Below are 11,872 nucleotides of genomic sequence, written 5' to 3' on the forward strand. Positions count from 1 at the left end.
AAGGGAAAAGCTTGAAGTTAAAGGATTTGCCGGATTAACTCAGGTAAGGGGGGAAATCCTTATTATTATGGGTTAGTATGATTGGGTCAATGGGTAGGAACATGTTTTAGGTTGAAATCCTTAATTGGCTTGAATTGGAATTATTAGGTTTTGATAAATACCCTTGAATTGTGATGAATAAATTACGTTAAAACTGTGAATGAATCTATATTTAGATGAGTCGTAATTTTCTGGACGTGTAGCTTTTTACGGAATCAAAATCGGAGGTCCGGAAGTCCTCCAACGGCGAAAAATGCGGGTAATTCTGCATTCTGTTCGTTGTTAGCGCAGGAACAGCTTTCTGTCTTGCGTTAACCGGTTAACCCAGGGCGTTAACCGGTTAACACTGTTATGATAATTAAAAAAATTAATTTTTGTCTTGCGTTAACCGGTTAACCCAGGGCGTTAACCGGTTAACACTGTTGAAATACTGTTAGAATTGCATTCTGTCTTGCGTTAACAGGTTAACCCAGGGCGTTAACCGGTTAACACTGTTTGAAAAGTGAAAAATTGATATTTAAATATTGTGTACGTTTTGGAATGGAATTATGTGTACATACATGTATGGGCAGAAGTTTGATTTTCTGAGCTGTTGTTGTGCAGTTTTGGTCGTTTCAGCTGAGTGATGTAATTTAGCTGATGTATGATATAGTAGGGATCATTTCCCGTTGTTTTGAGCAGTATAGGTATTAGTAGAGTGTGCTAATACTGTGATTTATTATTTGGCATGACATGATATGATTCTGTGATAAATATGCTGATGATGTATGATGGTATGCATAATGCTGTGAATATATCTATTATGTATGCAATTGTGGATGGACTGTTTATGGCTTAGAGTGTGAGCATATGTCCATTGTGGATTGTTGTTGATGTTTGCATGCTAGGTGATTTAGCGTGCATAGCATAGCCTTTATGGTGGTAGCTAATTCCCATGGTGAGGAATTAGTGAGGGAGTCACTAGGTCTCAAATGAGTGGGACTAGTGAGCTTGGTAGCCGTATCTGGGTTTGATCGGTGAGGTTGAACTATGTGTTCACGAATAGTCGGTACCGCATGCATGGAGTCTCATTTCATAATGTATGTATGGCGTGTAATATGAATGGATGTATTCCAATATTATACGTGTGTTTTGTGTTTGTGTTGAGTATGATTATGAGTTGATGTTGCCGTTGCTGAATGTGTGATATGATTAGGGTGATGAGTGTGTTAATTTACTTAGCATTACATGATATTTTATAATTCTTATTATATCGATTGAGGAACTCACCCTTACAACTATGTTTCAGGTAACGAGCAGTGATTGAGTAGAAGCTAGTGCTTGGAGTCTAGTGTAGTTCCTTAGTGGGTCATGCTCTGGTATATGTAACATCGGGACGGGATGTTTTACTTTGTTTTCATTTTTGGTTGTTGAACAATTTTACATGAAATGTGTTACATGGTTTGCATGTTGTTAGATTTCTATCCGCTGCGAATTGTGCAATGTTTTATTTTGATTAATAAATGAGCATGACAAGTTATTTTGGTGAATGGTGTGAAGTGTCAAGTGTGACACCCTGAAATTGCATATCTACTCTGATTCATATTTTGTTGTTTTAATTAATAATTGGGGTATTTTAGAAGGGTGTTACACACTCGAGTTCGGGTATAGAACTCATCTCACAGAGATCACCAAAGCAAACAACAATTGTATATCAAGCAATTCAAACATTACAATCAATACAGTTATCCAAAATTGTACAAAAATATGTCAAATAACACATAAACAAATATCATACAACAAGGGTGAAAAGTAGGCAATACCACCAGGGAAGGTCTAACGTAGTCTCTCCCCAGCAGAGTCGCCACTTTTCTGTAGCGGTGTATTCGTCGCTATATGATTTATTGATTAAACCATAAGCAATGCATACAATGAATCGAGTCGCCACCGCACTTTTATTTATCCTAAGGACTGGTTAAAAAGCGAACAAAAACCTAAGAAGTTTTACACGTAGAAAACTAATGAAAAAATCAGAGAATTTGGATAAGGGGTAAATTACGCAATGGGAAGGTGTTAGGCACCCATCACGTCCTAGGTACTCCTAGGGAGCCCTTTTCACACTTGTTGTATAAGAAAATGTTTATTTGTTTTGACATATTGTGCAAACATGAATGGGAAGATGAGAAAAGAATGTACAAGTTAGTTATTTTTGTGTTTGAACGGATGAACCCGTTGCCTACGTACCTTCCATCAAAGGTAAGGATCAAAACGCCGTAGTTCGGCTAAAAGATTTCCAAATTATCAGTGGGTTCAATTTTAAAACACAAGCACTAAGGCTTTTCATTACCAATGGGAGAAAACTCAACCCGAATCAACAATCCACCATGCAAGGACGGCTTCAACATACTAGTGAGGGGTTAACCCTATAATAAGTATGGAAGACTTACAATCAACTCACTAAGGATAAGGTAAGAATTACATCAACCACTATGGTAATTGAAACCTACGGCTAATGTATGAAAACATATTAACAATGGACAAAGCCAAAACATTTGAATGGGTGAAGTTAATTGATTATGATTATTCACAAAATATGGTCAAGGTATGATTAGGATTGATTCAAAGAAGTGTTATGAAATGGAGTTTGAAAAGTCAAGGACTTATGGTCCAGGTTTCTAATTTGAAAAGACATGAAGATGTTTGCACAACAAGTCAAAGTTTTTGAAAGCAAAGTGTGAAAAGGTTTAGGACAATGAGGGTATGGATGATGGAACGTAAAACTTCTTAGAAGGGTTCACCTCTTGAAATCATATAGAAGATGATTCAAGTGTGTCCTTAGGAATGAGCCACAATGCAAGTAAAAAATAAAGCAAGGTGATACCGGATGCCATCAATGGTCTTATACCAATCTCACAAACAAAAGCGGATGTCGGATACCAATAAATGGATTTACACCAATCTCCTAAAACAAAACAATGATACCGGAAGCCAATAAATCGTCTTACTCCAATCTCACAAACAAAATTGGATATCGGATACCAATAAATGGATTTACACCAATCTCCTAAAATAGAACAAAACTTGGATGTCAGATGCCAATCTATCTGGACTTATACCAACCTCCAAAGGATGATCATAGGAATACAAGAGCCAACAACATGGTCTTGCACTTGCATCCTCACATACAACAAACAAACAATGCATTAAGCAATGGACATGAGTGACCAAGTGAAATGGTCTTACACTCTGTCCCTTCCAAATCCTAGGAACAATGGCCAAAGACATGGTCTTACAATTGTCCTCAATGGGTAAACCAAACATGGATCACAAAAGGTATGCAATGATGATCATGCCATAATGAACAAATTAATGATGATAAGTGCACAAAGGCAAGCAAGCATGTACAAATGCAACAAGCAATCAATCAGACAAAGTCATTTAGCACCCACTATAACCAAACAATTAGGCTCAATCAAAGGGTTAGACTTAAAAGTCAACTGGAATAGGGTCAATGGTGCTCTTAACCTTGACATTGAGAGCCAAGGTGAAGCAGATGAAAGGATATGAGGGGTGTGCCTCATCACTCTTATCCCTGGTCAGGAAGAGCATTGAATATAAGAAGGTGGGGGAGTTCAGAAAGATGGAACTCTCTCCCTAAAGTATAGACTCGATGATCTTGGGTTTTACTCAACATGCGTCAAACACAAGTAGTGTGAGCAATGTGAGTGACTCACAGAATAGTAGGAGATAGGCTACATATCTCTTTTGTCTACCAATTGCCTCACATGAGGTCTTCACCTGCTTGGGGACAAAAATAAACAATCACAAACATTGCCTCTTAAGGAGGACTTCAGACAGTTGCCTGGCTAAATAACAAGCCAAGTCTTCCAGACTACATGGAGACAAGAGAGTCTACCTCAATGCTTAAGCAAAGCAAAGCAATACAAGTTCTCAAGGAACTAAAGCGACTATGGTACCTGAAATCAATCAAATATAATCAGTATCCAAGTCACAAAGTCAAAACAGACAAATTATGAACCAACAGACAACACAATCAATCATGTGTGCAAAGCACAAACTCAAATGAAATGAGTTAGCATCCTACAAAATGAAACAAGTTAGTTCATCACAATCAAATAAATCAACATCAATCAATTTGAATTAAATTCCTTCAAGCATTTGCTTCTTTAACCTGAAAAAACAACTCAAATGTGAGAAGTAAGACCACTAGGACAAGCCTAGGGTCAAAAGGAGGTAAAAAATTTAAAACAACAAGTGAAAATTGATCAAAATCAAGATTTAACAAATAAGAACAAATTCCAGTTGGTCCCATATCCAAAACATTCACCAATTGCATTTTATACACATACCATGTCAAACTATGCATTTTGGAATCACAATGGAGCAAACAGAATGATCACAATCAAACCAATATCAAAACAGCTCAATAAATTCCACACAAATTCCTGCTCAAACAGAACACATTCAATGAGCATCATATCAAATTTCATAGCATTTGGATAGTGGGAACCAAGTCAATGAAAATCAACAAATCAAAGCATATAGAAACAAGCTCATACATGGTATCAAATTGAGCATCAACTTCAATCAAGTGTAAAACAGAAATGACATAAGATAAATGAGTCACTCCAAAGCCAAAATGGAATTAAACATGTTAAGAATCAATCCATGAAATTTCAGCTTCATATGATAAGGTATGAGAATTTCACAAGCTATGTAAGTTGACTACTCAAGAAAAGTTCACAAAATGGTAAACAGCAAACAAAAATACCAATCAAATAGGAAATGCATCAACAAATCCTAAACAAAATCATGGTCAAACTAGACATACAGATGTAATCACATGCAAAAATCCAGAGCAAATGGCATTCAATAAGCATGCAAACAAAATTCATGAACATGGCATAACATAGTGTGACACACATTGTCACACTCAAAAAGATCACATCATATCTTTCTAACCAGGAACTCAAAAATAGCAAACTATACATCAAAATCACCAGGAAAGAGTCAAGATCATGCCTATAAAATTTCATGCATTTCCAATAAGGCATCATTATTTTATGATCAAAATGGTAAAACCTATACACAAAGCACACATGTCCAAAGTTTCTAGGCAAAATTTAAAATCAGCCAGGCACAACATTGATTATCATACCTAAAAAAACTAGAGAAAATTTGGAGATCAACACAAAAATCCTCACTCAAATTGGATAAACCATGAATTAATTAGGATTTTTAGAAGTTTGGTTAAGAAATGAAATAATTATTTGATGTTTAAAATGAATTAATGAGCGCTGAGTGGCATTTGTGTAATTCCAGCGAACCAGGGCGAAACGCGCCGTTTCATTAAACGGCTTGGCGTCACGTGATTCGCCAGTTCCAGCGGGAAACAGGAATTCAAACACAGGCCAGGCGAAAACGGATCTAGCACGCGAATGGGAAGGAAAATCAGAACACAACGTCGTGTTCTTCGCGTTCTTGCACAGAAAACATCAACATGACCAAATCTCCATGAAAATCAACAAACCATATATGGTTGGAACCGGCATTCAACAAGGATCATGAATCTAACAGTGAAATTATCCAGCACTCAACATACAGAAAGACACGATCAAAAATAGTTTTGACATACAAACTTAAAATTCAGATTTCTTGATGATTAATGGATGAAATCGCGCGATTCAACTTTCAGATTACTCTATGATGAACGATCTATCGAATCCATATGTTGATTTCAAGAATTGGAGACTTCGAAAATTTACCTCTTGATGATCGCAGTGTGAAATCCGTGCGTTTCAGGTCCCAATCGAGTGAAACAGATGGTCTTGGATGTTGTAGGAGGTGGATAGTGATGAATGCTCAGCTCAACAATGCACGAGAATGGTGGATTTTTCAACTGCCATGGAAGCTCAAGATCTTCAACAGCTGCGAATTTGCACAGTTCTTCCAGTTCTTGCTTCAAACAGATCTTCTAAATCACCTGCAGATGAAGATCGAAGCAAGATACAGCACAAAGAGTGAAGAAATTTGATGAATGAGTGAAAAAAGTGTGTGTGCAAATTGTGAGAAATTGAGAGAATTTGTGAGATTTTGGATTTTGATCTGAAAAAATGATTGTTCATCCTGAAATTCTGTTAGGATTAGGCTTTTATACCCTCTCTAAATCCATGCCTTAATCATGTTTAGCATAATTGGATGTGATTAGCAAATGGAGCTTGTTATGGAAATTGGCCAATTTGCCGTCATGCACTTCCATGCAATGTAACAGTAATTTTCCACTTGAAGCAAGTCATAAATCACATTTGGAAGTGAATTGCATTGGTTTCATGTGAAAATTCCATGTATTTTGAAATTTGACTTTTCTTCCCACCAAAAATTAAATGGTTCACTTCAAAAATGACCTTTTTATGTGAAGGTTTCTGATGAATTGTGATGATGGATTTGGATAGTACACATCAAATGTGGTTTGCTCAAAAAAGAATCAACCAATTTGGCCTAATGGTTTGAAAGATATGCCACTTTGAAATTCCAAAATTCTTGAAAATGATTTGATCATAACTTGCCAACCATAAATGAGAAATGAGTGTTCTTGGACTTTTTGGAAAGGCAAGAACAAGATCTTCAACTTTCATGTTGGACAAATTTTGATTTGAAGCTTGATTCATGGTGTAATTTTGAGGAGAATAACTTTCCATTTTTGGCAGGTGAAAATTACAGGTCATTTCCATTTTGGGAAACTTTTTGTCTGACCTCAAATCCTTCACTGCGGATGTTTGAAATGCCAAATGAGGCTTATATGGACATGAATGATACCTTTCCAACCATCTTACACCTTCAAATTCCTGATTAAATACACAGTTGACCACAGTTGACTTTGCTAGGGTTTTGGTTGACTGAGCCATGTTCTGATGAATTTCAAGCCTCTTTCTCTTGAGATCTTGATACCAAATGATATCACAACTCATATGAATCTCTCATGGATGATCATGGTGCCCAAATTCTTCAAGAATGGCCACCATCCATTGCCCAATGGCTTGCTTGATTGATTGACTGATGATTGCTTCAGCTGCAAGTAACATGGTTAGATGACAATATTTTTGTACTTTTGGTTAGTAAACAAATGAAAAGCAATGATATACAAATGCAATACATGCTTGGTGATCAAGAACCACACTCACAAGATGACCCACCCACTAGGAGGCAAGCAAAGGTGCACAAAGATCCTTGAGGCAATGTTATGATATGACATGATGCCATGAGGGATCTTAGGGCAAAAATTGGGGTCTTACAGATAGCATGAGGGATCTTAGGGTCAAAATTGGGGTCTTACAATTATCACCATAAAGTTCACCAAAAGAATCACCATGAGCGTATCACCATTTATGCACCACATCATTCATCATACACAACAATTAATCAATGCAACGACATCAATAAATACAACAACCATAAAATATCAGCAACACAACAAATGCAAATTCAAAGGCATTTATTCATGTTAATTCACCAAAACAATAATACATAATTTGGTAAACACAATAGTTAGCTAATCGATCATACAAGTCACCATAAACATTGATACAGTAATCAAAGGATTATAAATCAAATAATTCACCAAGAACCATCATGAGGTAGCTCTGCAGGTTAGCTTTCCAATGTTTTGAACAGCGTCTCATTTGGACTTACGGAATAGAAGTTATGGCCAAAATCGACGAAGGGGTCAACTGTCCAAAACAAGAGTCGATCGATTGCTCTAGGGGAACAATCGATTGTCTCAACTCACTGCTGATGACATCCATCATTATATGAATTTATTTGAAGAATCGGATCTAAGCAAGCGGAAGATGAGTTAAAATGAAGAAGAAAGACCAAAGAATAAGGAAAAAATAACTAAGTCTGAAGAAACTGGACTTAGTGAAAAATCAGGTGAAAAAGGGAGCAAAAGCGTTTAACTATTGGAATAATCACACGCAACATCATGCATGCAATGAACCTGTACTAGATGCATCACGCGCACGATGCAGATCATAATGCACGTGATGGTCCATTTTCTGAGCTTTTTTCGGACGCGTATGATCCATTATGTGCTCTTTTTAAGGGGAAATATGCACTTTTGCAAGGGTCACAAAAATTGGCAGTGCAAGTACGATTTTTACAACATCAAAGATGGCTTCGAGGGAATTGGAAGCTATTGGAGGCCATTACTTCAAGGGAATTTACATGTTATTCTCATCTTTTTTTTTTGGTATTGTAATATGAATTATGAGTAGATAAACTCCTTTAGGTTAGGTTGTGTTATGATGAACTTATTTTAATATTGTTGGGTAATATGTTGATTTGACTTTGTATGAACCTTTTGATCTATAATCTTATTCAATTGCTTATTGTTCTTAATGCTTTTCATGTGAGATACTCTTTTAATCTGATTTTAGAAACATAGGAGATACTGACCATTAGTTTTTGTGTTAGACCCAAGGAAATTGTTATAATTACGTTGGTTGAATAGGAATAGGAGACCCCGAGTAGTGGCCTGGGGAATTAATGTTTTGTGCATCACCTAATTCTGCTTACACTGGTGGACTAGGGTTAGGAAGCTCCGAGAAGTGATGAGTGAGTTATTTTGCGGGGGATTGGTTCTAGCGATTTTATTAATTTGTCGTGGAATTATAGTGATGAGATTATTCATATAAGTCATCAAGCATCAACAATATAGAAATAGGGGATTCAATATACAACCTAACCGCTTTCGTAATTTTGTTTAAAAACTTATTTACTTTTCACATTGCAAACTCGACCCCCCCCCCTCATTTAATATTTTATACACATTGCACAAAAATTGTCTTGTTCAAAAGCAGTCCCCGTGGATTCGATCCTAATTATTACTTCGACATTATCGATACACTTGTCTAGAAGTCATCAAGTTTTTGGCGTCGTTGCCATGGACTGTTGATTTTCAATAGGGCGGCACTAGTCCAACGTTTTATTTTAAGTTTTTCATTTTTAGTGCTTTTATTTTCTTGTTTATCATATTTTTATTAAGGTACTTTCTATTTGTGTATGCACAACTCAGGATCGACATTAGTACTGTTGGCTCCGGAAATTGAAAGAACTGCATGTGCTCTCAGAAAAGCAGTTAGAGAAGCAACTCTTGGTGTCGAGATCCCAGTACAAGATCAACCACTAATTTCTTTTGACTCTGAAGAGGATATCACCAAGGAAGTTATACCACCCCAAGCTATGGGGGATTACTATAAAAGAACCGATGAAGGAAATGTTTCGAGGGGGTTTGTACTGACAGACCTTGCTAACTTTTATGTTAAGAATTTTGTACTTTCAAGTTTAAGAGACAATTAGTTCAATGGGAACACGTTTAGAGACCTGTGGGAGCATCTAGAATGCTTCTACGAAATAACTTCGATGTGCAAACCAACAAATGTCACTCAGGACCAGGTTAAGTTAGGTTGTTTGGTTTCTCACTAATTGGAATGGCTAAAGACTGGTTACTATGCCTTCCAAATGGAACAATCCGAACATTGAAGGAATTGGAGGACTGATTCCTTGAAAGAATCTTTACCACTACTCAGTTTGCCGAGCGAAGAGCAGAGGTTATAAATTCCGAGCAACAGAAAACTGAGTCGATGTATGACTCTTGGGAAAAGTTCAAACTTTTGTTACGCGGATGCCTGAATCACAATATTAATAATATGGAGCAAATGCAACATTTCACTAAAGGTCTCAAGAGTCAGACACACATGTCGTTGGATGCTTTCGCGGGAGGCATGATCCGATCAGTGACTGAACCACAAGTGAAAGACCTTATTGAGAATATGTTCTTGAATGAGTATCGTACAAAAAGTGAAGGGTCAGTAGCAATTGAAACTGTGGGCACGCCCAAAGGTATGTTAGTTGTTGATACCCATACTGTACTTTTAGCTCAAATTGAATTGTTAAATAAAACGTTAGTTGAAACCAACTTAGGAAAATCTAACATGAGTCGGGTACAAGCACTTAGGTGTGATTTTTGTGGAGGAGAACATGCAAACAAAAGGTTTTCTTTGGAAGGGTCAAGTGAAGAAGTCCAATTTTCTAATTTTCATAAGAACCACCCTTATTCCAACACCTACAATCCGGGATGGAAGCATCACCCAAATTTTTGTTGGGGAAACAACCAAAATTCAAGTGTTAATCAAGGTATGTAACAAGTCCAACAAGCTCCAATGCAAAGGAAACCTTCACAACTGGAAGATACTTTTCAAAATTTCATTAAAGTCACGCATAATAGCTTTAATCAGGTGAATAAGAACCATGAAACAATGAGTAGAAACCATGATGCGTCGATCAAAAATTTGGAGATGCAAATTGATCAATTATCCAGACAAACAACTGCTTTACCTAGCTCAAATGGAGGATTTACATGTAACACCGTAGATAATCCTAAGAATGAATCACGCAAGGTTGTGGAAACAGATTTTGAGGTGATCACCAAATAGGGTGAAGATGAAATAGTTGAAGAGGATGTGATTGAAAAAGAAGAGAGTGGAAATTAGGGTGAGAAAGAGGAAATAAGAGTCACCATTGAGCAACTGGTAGATAAAAACTCCCCTTGGAGGAGGACCAAGAAGAAAATCCTTAATGATCCAAATCCAGAGCTACCTGACTACATTAAACCATTGTATCCCATAATCAAGAAGAAACCACTTCATGAAGATGAGGCAAGAATGTTTGCAAAGTTTAAAGAGATGCTGACTACACTTCAAGTAAGTATTTTGTTTCAGGAGATTTTAGAACTAATGCCTAAAGTTGACAAATTTATGAAGGCATTATTAAAGGGGACGAAAGAGAAAGTGGTCAAGGAATAGGTAAACATGACTAAAAAGGATGATATGGCAGTGCCTCAAGCATTGCCACCAAAGATAAAAGACCCAGGTAAGTTTACTATTTATTGTAATATTTGTGGAGTAAAGATCCCACATGCTTTATGTGATTTAGGGTCAAGTATAAATTCCATTCCACTAAATAAGGTGAAAGAATTGAAAGAGGGCGAGATCACACCGAGTAACATGATTCTCACTTTAACTAATTCATCTGTTACTCAACCACTTCGTATCTTACGAGACATATTAGTACATGTCGATGGGTTAGTGTTACCTGTAGATTTTATGGTGCTTGATACAAAAGGAGATTCAGGAGGGTCGGTTATTCTTGGATGCCCATTCTTGGCAATCGTGAAGGCAAAGATAGATGTGGATATAGGTGAACTTATCTTGAAGTTCAACAAAGAGATAGTGATTTTTAATGTGTGTGAATGGACATCGTATATGGAAGACTTGGATACATGCTACCATATGGAGGAAAAGGTAGTATGGTCGATAAAGGAAGGACAACAAGTGAATTGACCGGCATGAGGGTATCCCTTGCACTTTATATGCCTTAGGCATGGGGTGTCAAGCTAATGAAGGAAAATAAGCGCTGGATGGGAGGCAACCCATCGGTTATAATCTGTTTTGTTTTGTTTTTCAGAATTTACATTAGATTATTCGAGACCTTCCAAGAGAGGAATTAGCTACTCAAGCATACCCATTTCATGACTAGATATGTTCTCTTTAATGAACAAGTTTGTAGTTGTGTTTTTTTCTCTCCAGATTTACAAGATTATAACTTTAGCAATTAATCAACGATCCAAAAGGAACTTGATCATCAGAATAACAACTTACAACTTGAAGCCAAAGGATGAGAAAAGAATCAAAGGACTTGTACTCAACCTTCAGATACCTCAACTAGTAAGGTTTGAGCCAAATATTTCATTGTTCACTATTATTTATTAAGTGTA

General features: G+C 36.8%; 1 protein-coding gene across 1 annotated transcript; it reads left to right on the forward strand.

The window, feature by feature from the left end:
* Window positions 1–10,907: 10,907 nt before the first annotated feature.
* Window positions 10,908–11,634, forward strand: LOC127103250 (uncharacterized). Its single transcript, XM_051040514.1, has 3 exons — window positions 10,908–10,968; window positions 11,032–11,399; window positions 11,575–11,634. The coding sequence occupies exons 1-3, from the start codon at window positions 10,908–10,910 to the stop codon at window positions 11,632–11,634; spliced, it is 489 nt and encodes a 162-aa protein (XP_050896471.1).
* The last annotated feature ends 238 nt before the right edge of the window (window positions 11,635–11,872 follow it).

This window comes from Lathyrus oleraceus, chromosome 7 (assembly GCF_024323335.1).
Source record: "Lathyrus oleraceus cultivar Zhongwan6 chromosome 7, CAAS_Psat_ZW6_1.0, whole genome shotgun sequence".
In the NCBI taxonomy this organism is placed as follows: domain Eukaryota; kingdom Viridiplantae; phylum Streptophyta; class Magnoliopsida; order Fabales; family Fabaceae; genus Lathyrus; species Lathyrus oleraceus.